Source organism: Temnothorax longispinosus, chromosome 9 (assembly GCF_030848805.1).
Source record: "Temnothorax longispinosus isolate EJ_2023e chromosome 9, Tlon_JGU_v1, whole genome shotgun sequence".
NCBI classification, from domain to species: Eukaryota; Metazoa; Arthropoda; class Insecta; order Hymenoptera; family Formicidae; genus Temnothorax; species Temnothorax longispinosus.
Window position 1 is genome coordinate 7,953,322 of NC_092366.1, and position 13,253 is coordinate 7,966,574.

Sequence of the window (13,253 nt, forward strand, 5' to 3'; positions counted from 1 at the left end):
TTTGTATTTGCATTACTAAAATAATTTTTCGATGGATCTTTTTTGTACGCATTGAATCTTACTTCTACTTGCACGATATTATTCCTACATGTTTTCCCAAGGGCAGATGATAAAAATTATGTATGTATAAACTGCAGAATTTTTGTTTTAAACAAATATTGTCGTCAGGTGACAGCTGCGTATGTGCCCAACTAAGTAACATTTTTAATTTTTTGGCGTTTTTGATATAAAATCGCGTTTTCTGCCCTAGATTTTTGTGCGTACTTTAATTCTAGACCAAAAACTTGCAATTCTGTAAAGCCAATTAAAAGATCCATCGAAAAACGATAATGTCGGTAAATCATACGGCTGCAGGATCCCCTTAATGACGTTAGAATTAAAACGGAATTAATACGTCATTTGACGTCACTCTGCTACCTGGGCGGTACATTGAAAAAATTATTTTCTAGACAACAAAACATTAAAATTTTACAAACATATATATTATAAAATAATTAATTTATAGTAGAATTAGAATTTGTGAGAAATAAAACTAACATTGGGATGATACCGTGAACAGTAGTCAGCTAATTATAGCTGACCAAGAATAACATAACCAAGCTATTAAAATAAACTCACAAACAATTTCGTAAATGAGCATTTACATGAAGTATTGTAAAGCGATTTTTTCATTTTAACAGTTGGCTACTGTTTGAGTCTTGACATTAGTAGAATTGACGCCAATGTAAATGCACTTACCGGCCGAAGATTTACCCGCCGAATTCAAATAAAAATTAATTTGTTAAATTAATCAGAGTTTACGTCAACCCCGGCAAAATTGCTTTAAGAGAAATTTCTACTTTCGTAATCTAATCTTTTTTTTCCATGTTAAACAACAAAGAACGAGCACAATTCTATTCATTTTAAAATTATATCTAATACAAATTGCATTTCTTTAAGTTGCTCCAAGTTTATAAAAACAAATCGTGTATGAATGTGATCCTAAAATCTCCTGTACATTACGGAGAAAGAAAATTCCAACGAAAATATTTCATCATCTAATCTTCGGTATACTACGGGAACTCCAGATCCTTCAGTCCGTCCCTGATGGGTGATTTTTCGCTCCTGCGAGAGATAGAGAGGGGGGATTTGTAAATACCCGTCAGCTGACCAGGCTATCTCAAGTATCTCAACTCAACTATTTCAAGAAAGGCGATATTGGAGCACAATGTTTCATCCGAAGCCGCGACAGTGAAATCCTCGTGGAGGCGGGCTCGGACGCGGTAGTCCGGACTTGATGTACACGTCGAGATACATCAGCGCGCTGTTTCGAGCGATATATCACGTACGAGGAGCGAACGTGGTGGGGGAGACTGGTAGATGCCCATCAGCTGACGAGGATGCCTCGGAGATGCTTCGCGGTTAGCAGCGAGCGACGACGACGACGACGACGAGGGGGTGGTGGAGGTGGGGGAGAAGCGTAGGTGTCCCCGGGGGTTGTTCAAGCCCTGCGGCCTGGGGGTGAACGGACGATCGAGGGCACAAGGATGTTCTGCGCGGAGGGCTCGTCGTCGAAGGGCAGTTTCCTGCAGCAGAAGAAGGCCGCGCGCGAGGATCGGGCCCATGAGAAGCGTAGGGAGGCCGCGGCTACTCTGATCCAGGCCCACGTTCGTTCCTGGCTGGCCCGCGTCCAGTTCACCAAGTGGATAGTGTAAGTGCGAGAGACAAAGCCTACGACTTCTACGCGAAGCGGAGACGAGACGGTGGAGCTGCTCGCGAACGCGATTTTTATGTGAGAATGCATGTGTCACCATGTGAACGGAAATTACCGTGTTGCCGATAACTCGAACATGATCAATATTGTAGCTCTGTAAAAATTGTGCAGTTATCTCCACGGTATAAATAAATACTGATAAGACTATTTTTACTTCTAGAGAAGAATTTGATAACAATTTCCTTGATGACGCCAGTGTCGACAATGCAACGGTGGAACTAAAACCTGCTCTGGATGTGTATAGAATAATTTCTAGATTTTTGCTAATTTATAAGAAGGAAAGAGATCAAGAGAGGATAGAGAGTGTGTGTAGGTGAGTACGTGCAAAGTTAAAATACTTTCTATTTTCTCGAAAAGGATCCAGAGTTCCAACCAAGATGATCTTTCAGATACCTTGTGCTGACTCTTGATTCCGAGTCTCCAAAAATATCTTACGTCGGAGTAGCGTTCAACAAGGATCATTACATATCATGGATATCACAAATGAAGACAGTTTTGTACCACTGTCTCTCCGGCTTGGACAGCCTAAAGCCGGAGAGGGTATCGGACCACAAATCCATATTGCTGCGACTGCATACTTTGGTGAGTTTTACATCGCCGGGAACGTGGGCTATACAGAAGGTGAAGGGCATGGACCAGTTGAAGACCGGCATGAGCCAGCTATGCGCAAACATAATGGGCCACCTAGTTAATAATGGATTCTATGGTACTATGCAGGTAATAACAGCAATAAGAGACTCCCTAATAATCCTGATTCTCTCTCTAACAATTCTAAGTTATGTTCTCCATTTCAGGCTCTCTTAATGAAGGGACTTGGTAGAGCGAAAATTGCTTTGAAGCCGGTTACACTTTCAGCAGCGGTTACTCTGACACTGAGACCACTGATCTCTTCGCAAATGTCCGACAAGCTGGTCTCCCTGTTCCTGATTAACATCTTTAGCGTGCCAGCTCTGGTCTATCATCTGAATGTCTTGTCACCGGAGGTAGGAAAGAAAGAAAATATTTACAAGCTTCATTATACGTCGTGGTATTCCTTCTCTAATCTAAGTATGTGAAGTTTTTGATGTGTATTTACAGTGCATTTCGTCGTTCATAACGAATAATCTGTTTGCGAGAAGTTTGGAGTTGCTAAATTCTGAGCAAAATTTAAGGATCGTCTTTAATGCCCTCGAGGGCAGTTACGCGCTTTGTTTGCTCGCTAATTTAATACAACTGGCGAATATCGAAAGAGAAGAAGTGCTGAGAGAGATTTGCTTTCCTTCTTTTACGGTAAGCTGTTACGGTAATCTTCCCCGTTACATGCGTATCTCGATAACATTTTGTGAATCCTTTGCAGTTTGTTGTGACGAGAATGCTGGAAGCATGTCAACAATACGTAGTCGCCAAACGAAGTAATTTGACGCATTGGCATCCAGTATTAGGCTGGTTTGCACAGACGATCGACACCTCGTTACAGGACGCGACTCCTTCGGTAAAATTGCAGCTTGCCTGCCTTTGGACGGGCAGGATCGTTACGCATTTAATCGGTGAGAGTCATCAATTTTACATATACTGATATTTCTTATAAAAAACTACAATTTGCATACAAAAGTGTGATCTGAATCAATTAGCTCCCTGTTTACTTTTTATTTTTTTTTTCTTCAGAGCAGCCACTAACCGAATTCGTTGAAAAAGAGGTACCACCTCCGGTAGAGCAGCAAAGCACCTCTTCCATAGGCGCCAATATTTTCCGACGAGCGTTTCTTGAGGCTCGCACTAATAGGAACAACAGCACCAAGAATTACAGGAAGTTAGGCAGTCCGGAGGCTACCAAGATATCTCTGATCTGTTCTCTATATCAAACGGCACTGCACACGCTCACGCAAATGAAGATCGAGATATTGACGGGTACGTATAATAAATTAGTGTGCAATCATGCAAGATCATATATGCAAGTGATATATTGATTAATGACATGTATGCACAAAAACAGGATTGTGCTATCAGGGTAAAATTCTTTATCACATGTGGCTATTTCTGACCACCCTGGGACCGCACTGTGGTCTGAAAGCATTTCTAGATCTCTTGGCGGCGAACACTAAGTGCACGGCACCTGAATTCCAGATGTTGATACTGTTCGCCGATTGTATGACACACTACGTTACGTAAGTGACATAATTTTCTTTCTAGATAATTTAATTAAATTTAATTGGTTTTATTGGACTAATCTCTTAAATTCTCAATTTCAGCATCTTGGACGACATGGAAATGTACGAGCACCAAGATCCCTTCAAGCTCACGGACTTTATCACTATGTCGTACTTTTTAAATCAATTCTTGTACAAAGCGGTTCTCACTAATTTATTCGGTAAGTCGATTTTCTGTCTTTTGTTAGATTATTGATTAAAAATTGCAAGAGAAAAAATAGAAAGAATTCAAGGATTAATGCACGGAAATACGATATATATGTGCGACTTTAAAATTTTGATATTGGATATTACAGATGTGAAGTCGGTATCCAGCAATCCTCTGTTTATCTCACTTTACATTCTTCTAATGGCAATCTATCGACGCGACTGCCGCAGAACGTTTTGCCCAGAAGGTCATTGGTTAGCCAAGTTAAGTATATCTTAAGTATATCTTGGTTTCAACATTTTATGAATACCTCAGACTATTTTTCGAAAATTTTATGTCATAGTTTGTTCTAAAAAAGAATTATCTTTTATATCTATTTTTTATATTAGTCAATAAAAATTATTAATGTAATATTTATTATATTAATCTGTGCACTTTCACTTACATTCATATCTATAGTGTGCAATTGAAGTAGAGACATTTGTCCTTACTATGTTTATTTTAATATTCGATATCTTGTAATTCACAGTTTTTTTTCCTTTAAACAGGAAGTACGAGTATCTGGCTTCTTGGCCGATTTGGAAAAAGGACGACGCGGCGCAGCGCTTTTACTCTCAAAAATGCCTCACGTCATCCCCCATTCGGAGCGAGTCGTATTATTTCGCAAGCACATAGCCGACGAGAAAGCAGTGATGGGTTTGACCGAGAGCGCTTGTAACAGTCCACCAACCACTCTCATCGTCGTACACAGGTCTATTGATATGTTTTCTTATTTATTTTACAGTTTTTAATTATTCAAAACTGAACTTCCAAAAATGTTTTTTTAATTTGGTGAAATTTGATACTACTTTTTTAAAACTAAACGTTTGCCAAAAAGAAAAAAATCTTTTCCTCAATTTGGTAATATAATTTATTTTGCAGAGAGAGAATACTTTTTTCTTTTTAAAACCTTTTTTCCAATACAGTACAATTTAACATTATTTCACGATTCTTTGTACTGCATTATTTTCTTCATATTCTTTCTTATATTTCATTTTTTATATTCTTTTATATTTTATAGAACGCGGATAGTTGAGGATGGATACAGACAGTTGGCCATGTTGCCGTCACAAGCATTGAAAGGTATGATCAGGGTACGTTTCGTGAACGAGCAAGGTCTAGCTGAAGCCGGCATCGATCAGGACGGGGTTTTTAAGGAGTTCTTGGAAGAGACAATAAAACGAGTATTCGACCCATCTCTGAACTTGTTCAAAGCTACCAGCGAAAACCGGCTCTATCCATCCCCCACGTCTTTTATGCAGGACAATCACTTGCAACTGTTCGAGTTCGTCGGACGGATGCTCGGCAAAGCAGTTTACGAGGTAAACCCTTATCCGCGATCAAGTAAATTAATTGTAAATGACGACTTTAAAATTATAATTATAATAGTTAAAAGATATTAAATAATAAAATAATATTTTGAAAATAATTAGAATATCTCTCGTGTCATTATATGCGGTTTAATGATTATTTTAATTATTCATTATTTATGAATATTATTTAGAGATAAAATCGGTTTTTTCTTATAATGATCGATTTCTTATCGCTTTCCAGGGCATCGTTGTGGACGTGCCTTTTGCGTCGTTCTTCGTCTCGCAATTTTCCGGGCAAACAGGCGGTGCATTATACAGCTGGCTGGATGAGCTTGCCTCCCTAGATCGCGATCTCTATCGTAGCTTGACTTTGGTGAAGCATTATAAGGGCGATATTCGTCAGCTAGAGTTGACATTCTCCCTCGACGAGGACGTGCTCGGCAAGTTGGTCACGCACGAGCTGATCACTGGCGGGCGCACTACCGCCGTGACCAATCAGAACAAAATTCAATATATCCACCACATGGCGCACTATAGAATGTATCATCAGATCAAGGAGCAAACGACCGCCTTTATCAAGGGATTCCGTTCGATCATTAATCCCGAGTGGCTATCGTTGTTTTCGACGCCCGAGGTGAGCATTATTTACATTTATTTGTAGTGCATCCTATATGACTGACAATCAGAATTAAGTGGCATAGAATCATTAATTTGAATATGATAAATCCAATATAATTGCATATAATTAAATATGTGATAAATGTGTGTAAATACTTAAGAATTAAATTGCTAAATTATTTCAATGACTTTTTGAATTAAAATCTAAGCTCTACATTCCGAAATTAATTTAAGATGAAATGAGAACCTTAAATGAGGCAAATATTATGGTGCTATGAATAGTATTATGTATTATTAATATAATTATATGTGTTACTGTTTATATACTTGTATATATTCAATTAAGTAATCATGGCACGCGTGACTTTGCAGTTGCAAAGATTGATCTCGGGCGATAACGTACCTTTGGATCTGCGAGATTTACGCAGGCATACGCAATACTACGGCGGATTTCACGACAGTCATCGAGTGGTATGTTGGCTATGGGACATTCTAGAGAAGGATTTTACGGAAGAGGAAAAAGGCTTATTTCTAAAGGTACCAATCTTGGTATTAACAGTTTCTCAAATAAATTACTTTCTAATGATTTTCTCAAGATGTCTCTAATATCTATCTTACACTAATAATCCTCTTAGACAATAATAACGATGTTTAACAGTTCGTGACAAGTTGCTCGAAGTCACCTTTGCTGGGTTTTGCTCATCTGGAACCACCTTTCTCCATACGATGCGTGGAAGTTTGCGACGACGAGGATACTGGTGACACTATTGGTACGATCGTTATAGAATAATTTCGAAAAGAAAACGAATCAATCTTTTCATAACCAACAATAAAATTGAGAAACTGGAAAGATCTTCAACACCTTTCAAATTTTTTGTTTTATACTTTTTTATGATTGATAATAATCGATGGTGCATAAAAATTTATATGTATCTTTATTAGTTTAAAATGTTTAAATCTCAGGTAAAACAAATCATCATAAGTTCTCTTTGATATTCTCTTTACAATAATATATAATATCGGATCTATAGTATCTTTTATTTCTTTAATTACATATCACAATTTCTTTAATTATTACAAACATAATGGATTATTTGAGATCGTAATTTTAGGGAAAAGTTTTTGTCAGTGTTAGCTTCTAAATTGTCTACGAATGTTTCTTTGTGAATTTAACTTGTTTGGAATTTGTTTGCAATTTAGGCAGCGTGATTAGGGGTTTCTTTACGATTCGCAAAAAGGACCCGCAGAACCGACTGCCCACTTCGTCAACGTGTTTCAACTTGCTCAAGCTGCCGAATTATCAGAAGAAAAGCACGTTGCGGGAGAAACTGCGCTATGCCGTCACCAGCAATACTGGATTTGAACTTTCCTAAGTGCTGCCAGTCGCGCATTTCTAATCCAAGAGAAGCGACGAGTGAAGGATTATGCGAGTTTGTCGAAACATTGCGTGTGACAGTTTTCAACAATCGGAACGAAATGAGATTCGATCGACAATCGGAACATGCCGAGAGATTTCGTAGGGATGAAAAGTCAACTGACACGATCGATACCTCAGATTCGACGGTATCTAAAGCGATGTCGAGTGATGCCTAAACCGCCCTTATCCCCATCCAATGCATAATCTACAACCTGATTAAAAGCGTCACTATTTAAATGTTGTTTTTGAGATGGCGCAAACGTTTTAAGCCAGTGGCACACGGTGCATGTTTTCCTGCTGGATCGCTTGCAATCTAGTAAATTACTATAATTGCACCACTCAGCGCTCAAGATTTCTGGTAATTTACTAGATCGCAAGCGATCCAGCAGGAAAACACGCTCCGTGTGCCGCTGGCTTTAGAGAGGTCATTCAGAAGCATCGTGATTTTCTTTGGAGAACATTGCGACATCATTGTTCGGGGATCGATGGTATCGTAAAACAACATGAGAATGTACAACATAAGGGTACACAATAACAAGCCTGCGGATAGATAACTGTTAGATACATATATATATATATATATATATATATATATATATATATATTTAAATAAATTTCACCGTATGACGAGAGCTGAGTATTTTAGGATGAAGCCTGTTTATGACGTTTGTTTCTGCGGTCTTCAATATACTCATACAGGCACACACTACCGATTTGAAATACACCATACCTCATGAGCTTAATACCGCTGAGATAATTGTGCGAGATAATTATGCGCTTGTTAGTGGATAGAATCGTTGATCAACATTACATTAAGATCAGGAGTGGCGGATATTTAAATTTATTTTCATAGATAATATTGAAGATAACGTTCGTTATAGATTATCCCACTGAGTGGACATCCAACTACCCAAGAAATTGAATGAATAAGCAGGAAAAGGCCCTATCCACATTGTAACTCCGAAAAAAATTGTAATATCTTCCAAAATTATAAATTATTAAATTATGAATCATTAGTCTCTGAATTATTACTTAAGAATAATTTGGTTGGTACTTTACGAGTTTATATTTTCATATAAAATCTGTTTTTATTACATTTATATTCCAATTTTAATTATAACAAATCTTCGAAATGTACCCAAAATAAAAAAAGTTAATGTAAACATAAGTTTCGGAATTATTGCATTTTAAACTGTCGTGGACACAATCTTTTACAAAAATTTCAGAAGATTGTGGTCTGTACTGTTTATTGATTCAATTAAATTTGCATTCGCACTTCGGAAAAGGTTTACCACTCCCGCATTAACAAGGGAATATCCTCGAAGCTGGGGGATGCCTTGTCGACGAACCAGCGCGCGTGTGAAATAAGTCTCTGTGAGCAATCAAAAAAATGACGCAAGTTTCTAAAAGTTTTCCCCGCGAAGAAGAAAATCAACCGGAGAGGCCACAATCTATTTTAAGGCCGGTATTCATAGTCTTCAAGATCGTCTTAAGTAATGTCTTAAGACGCTAATACGGCTCTGTGATTGGTTCATGACATCTTAAGATTGAACTTAAGACGGTCTTAAATAACTATGAATACCGGCCTAAAAGCTATTTTCTCAAGACTTTTGTACGGACTATTGGCGCGACGTGTCGTCTAATCGATTTAATAAGATCTTAAAGGTACAATTCCCACGGGCGTTCGCGGATGAGAAGTCCCCGGGGTTCGTTCCGATCGAAGGAGATTATGACAAGTGTCTCGTCGTATTTCACGCGGAGGTTGAAAACATCCGCAATAAGAAGCTGATTGAATAATAAGAGACTAGAGAAAGAGAAAAACAAAGAGAAATGTATTTTCTTAATTTTAGAATAATACATATTTTTCTTCTATTTATCTCTAGTAAAACTTTACCATCCGTGACAAGTAAATGAGCGAGAGAGAGTTTGGTAAAAAAGATGAGCTGCAAGCGGACAAAAGTTGACAAATAAAATTTATGATACTTTATAATTTATACATTAACAATTTAATTTAATTTTTTTTTTTCACTTTTATAGATATGTTTATTATCGCAATTGTGAGTGGGAGACTTTGACGATTAGCCTTATTGCTTAAACAATCTTATTTCGTTTCACTAAAGTTTAATAAAGTGGCGCAGAATTTCTTTCAGTCATTACGGCGTGAACTCGACGAAGGTTCCATCCGCAAAATTCGCCGTAATCGTAACGCGTGCGGAATACACGCATGTGTTTATAAATATAAAGGAAAGAAAGAGGGCACAAAAGGACTGCGGTATTCTGCGCAGAGAAGCGAGATCTCTAATGATATATTATTACTGCTCTTGCCTTTCGAGACGCGTCCTTCTAATAGATGACAATGCGAGAGAGGCATTGGACGGAGGGGATTCGATGACAGACCAAAGAGTAAGGGCGAACGATTCGTGAGATGTAATCTTTGGATATTTTCCTACGTGATTAGGCGTTCGTTGCAAGCGTTCTGTAAGCCTGTGCTCACGCAATCGGCGATTCGACCCGCTCTGACGAAAACGCAATTATAAATAGAAGAAAAATGAAGAGACGCATTGGACGTTTGTACAATTTTATTTTTCGAGGATCGAGTTGATAACCGATAACACCCTTCCACTGAAGCGCATAATATAATATCGCTAACTTTTTTTCAAATCGAGCGATATACCTGCGATATACCCATAAATTCAGCCTCGTTGTGTGTTTGTGCAATATATTAAACTGTATACTCTGTCGAAACCAGTGGATATCCACTGGTTTCGATGGAGTATACAGTTTAATTAACTCTTATTTTATTTACATAATATGTATTTACTTATCGGCGCAACGTTATATTTGTATAATGTGTTACCGCAGTTATTGTATTTGGTCATCGGGACATTGCGTGAGCGCGGGATTGTGTATATTTATTAAAGCGGAGCAGCGAATACACTCCGGTACATGGGTATACTTGTCGTAAGAATGATAAAGTTTAAAGGCTATCAGTATAAGTGTAGGATTAAAATTAGCGTTTCGAACGGGAAGCTTGCGATTGTAAGACGATTTCATGTTCGTCGTAATAGGGAATTTTTACGGGGTTTAATAATTAACGGGCAGATTCTCTTCGCTAAGAAAAAAATAATAATAAATAAAGGAAATGAAAAAAGAAGGAAATGTAGCAACGGGCTGTGGCGCGAATCTTACAATTGCAAAGCGAACGAAGACGACGCATTGTGTAAATCGCTCGTTTCGATTATGCAACGGCCGCCCCGCTCGCCGTTTATAATCGATGGTTTAAATTATTAAGAATTCTGTGTATAAGGAGAGGAGGATTCTGTATAAGGACGGGAGAGATCCGCTAATTTCATATGGTGATGAGGATTGGCAACAATCGTGTAAATACATATACACACGTCGCAAAAACTGTTGCGTTAATGTCGCGTGTGCATTCGCTTTCCTTTCATTACGTAACCGATCCCTTCCTGCGAACGCGGAAAGAGACATAAAAGAGATAAATCCGAATTCCATCGCCGAAAAAAGAGGAATGAGAAAAAAGAGAATTCAGATTCTCGGAGGTAACGATTCAATTTTGAAAACAATCGGTATCGGGCGCTTTAACCGAAACATTAGTTTTGTTTTCCATTTACATCAAAACTCAGATAATTCTCTTGTGATGTCATTCTGTTTTTATTATTCATTAATTGCTAAAAAGTGTCACAAGTAAGAATTATCTGAGTTTTAATGTAAATGGAAAGCACCTATTATCTCATTTTGTTATTTGAAAAATTATTATTGTATCTTTAATCACGCGTGACAATGTATTTGACTTAAAAGAGGGAGAACTGCGAACGTTGCATTTTATAGTTTTAACAATCACACAGCACCGTGGCCAAAATTGGGACATAAGACGTCTTAAAGACATGTTTAAGACATCTTTAAGACGTCTTATGATATGATGTCTAAAAGATGTCCCGATTTGGAACATACGTGCTGCCTGAAACCCTACTGTACAAAATTGTGTCTCGATGTATACATATTATAAGAAAAGGAAAAATTTATACACACGTATAATTTTGTTAACGTTAAAATCCGATATGGAGAAAAGTCCAATTTCCTTTAATAAAATCGCTTAAAAAACGAGTATTTATTATCTTCTCCAAAATATTTCATCCAGAACGCGCAAAAGCACGAAAAGAGCCAGAGAGAGAGAGAGAAAGAGAGGGAAAACGAATACTTTCGAGAAGGGAAGATTAAAAACGTGGTGCGCGTGCGCGGTGCGTGACGCATGCACGCGCAGTGACGCGCAGTGAGCCGCCGCGGCGGTCACGTGATCGCCTTTGTGCCCGGCGCTGCGGGTCGCGGTTGCGCGGGGCCTGGCGCGGTCTGGCGACTTGTGGCGACTTCAGTGTGTGCTTCTGGTGCTTCGCTTTTCAGTGGCCAGCAAGCTTCGACTGCGGGCAGACGTGTGCATCGTCGGCGGAGCGCGGCTCGATCTCCCGTCGCGGCTACGCGAGAGACTCTCCTTTTTTTTCCCCTCCCCGTCTCGCTGTGCGCGCGTGTGTCTCTCGCTCTCTCTCTCCCCTTCCCCCTCTCTCTTTTGTCCATCTGTCGCCTATCTGTCCACCCCCATCAACTTTGCGGCGTGTGTCGTCGCGCGTGTCGTCGACTCGGTCGAGAAAACGTTTTCGTTCCCCGTGTGTCGCGTGTGGCTCCCGGGTGGTGCTTTTGGTGTGCTGCTTCCGTCCCGCGTGTGCTCCGAAGAGGCGAGAGAGAGAGAGAGAGGAGAGAGGTTATTCCGCTCCGAGAGGAGGAGACGATCAACCACGCAGTGGCAAAGCGGTAGTGGTGGCGACGACGACGGCGGCGGCGACGGCAGCTCTCGCGGGGGGAGGGCCCGTGCGTGCGTGCGTACGTGCGTGCATACGTGCGTGCGTGCGTGCGTGCGTACGTGCGTACGTACGCGCACCGAGGGAACATCGAACACGTCGTGTCGTCGTCGCGCGGCACCTCGCGTCCCCAATCTTCCACCTCCGTCGCGGGTCTCCCAGAAACAAGCGTCGCCTTCCGCTCCTCTCGTGCCACGTTTTCCTTCCCGCCGTGGTCCTGCGGCACCCAGGAGGCAATCCCGACGACAACTTCGTCACGAGGCTCGTCGCCGAATGCGATTGACGGACACGGCGCGGCGGTGAGAGCGGAGCGGACCGTGATTCGTAGCAGTACGCACAAGAGAGTGCGGCGGTGTGTGCGCGCGCGTGTGCGGGTGTGTGTGCGTGAATGGATGCGTGCGTCAAACATAACCTAACCTGAGCGTCGCCAAGCGCGCTAAGTGCCGTTCGCTGTCACGCTCGCGATATCGTACCGTACGTGACGGGAGGCGTATATATTATACATATAATATATATGTACGTGTGTGGTATATATATGCAGATCTATATGTGTATCATCGGAATCGCGGAGACAGGTTCTTCAAGATCAGGGATCGCGCAGGAACGGCGATAATAATAACGGTGCCCTTAGTGTCGTCGGCGGTGGGGAGCAGGAGGTGGAGGACAACACGTCGTCGCTTATCACGGCGCGATAAAGGACGCCGTCGTCCGCGCGCGTATCGCGTTCACCCTCCCCCCCTCGTGGCCCGAGGAATAAGACAGCGGCGCCGAGATACGGCGAAGGGGGTCCGTTCCATCAGCGCGGCGAGAGAAGAAGATTGTAACTATGCCCGTCGCGTGAGACCGATCCACCGATCGATTCGCCCGCCGATCGTTCGCGGCACCACAAACGACAACAACGGTGGCTC

At 40.7% G+C, this 13,253-nt stretch overlaps 1 protein-coding gene across 1 annotated transcript; it reads left to right on the forward strand.

The window, feature by feature from the left end:
• The first annotated feature begins 1,067 nt into the window (after nucleotides 1–1,067).
• Nucleotides 1,068–11,599, forward strand: LOC139818728 (ubiquitin-protein ligase E3B). The gene is made up of 16 exons (XM_071787596.1): nucleotides 1,068–1,690; nucleotides 1,914–2,066; nucleotides 2,143–2,470; nucleotides 2,548–2,736; nucleotides 2,831–3,022; nucleotides 3,090–3,279; nucleotides 3,398–3,640; nucleotides 3,726–3,897; nucleotides 3,982–4,100; nucleotides 4,236–4,355; nucleotides 4,640–4,838; nucleotides 5,148–5,448; nucleotides 5,681–6,073; nucleotides 6,430–6,594; nucleotides 6,716–6,827; nucleotides 7,258–11,599. The coding sequence occupies exons 1-16, from the start codon at nucleotides 1,527–1,529 to the stop codon at nucleotides 7,428–7,430; spliced, it is 3,213 nt and encodes a 1,070-aa protein (XP_071643697.1). The 5' UTR covers nucleotides 1,068–1,526; the 3' UTR covers nucleotides 7,431–11,599.
• The last annotated feature ends 1,654 nt before the right edge of the window (nucleotides 11,600–13,253 follow it).

Bases quoted from the DNA above. Each gene is read 5' to 3' on its own strand.
- LOC139818728 (XM_071787596.1), top strand. From the start codon at position 1,527: ATGTTCTGCGCGGAGGGCTCGTCGTCGAAGGGCAGTTTCCTGCAGCAG. The intron at 2,471-2,547 runs GTAATAACAGCA...TCTCCATTTCAG, and splicing joins GATTCTATGGTACTATGCAG to GCTCTCTTAATGAAGGGACT. The intron at 6,595-6,715 runs GTACCAATCTTG...GATGTTTAACAG, and splicing joins AAAAAGGCTTATTTCTAAAG to TTCGTGACAAGTTGCTCGAA.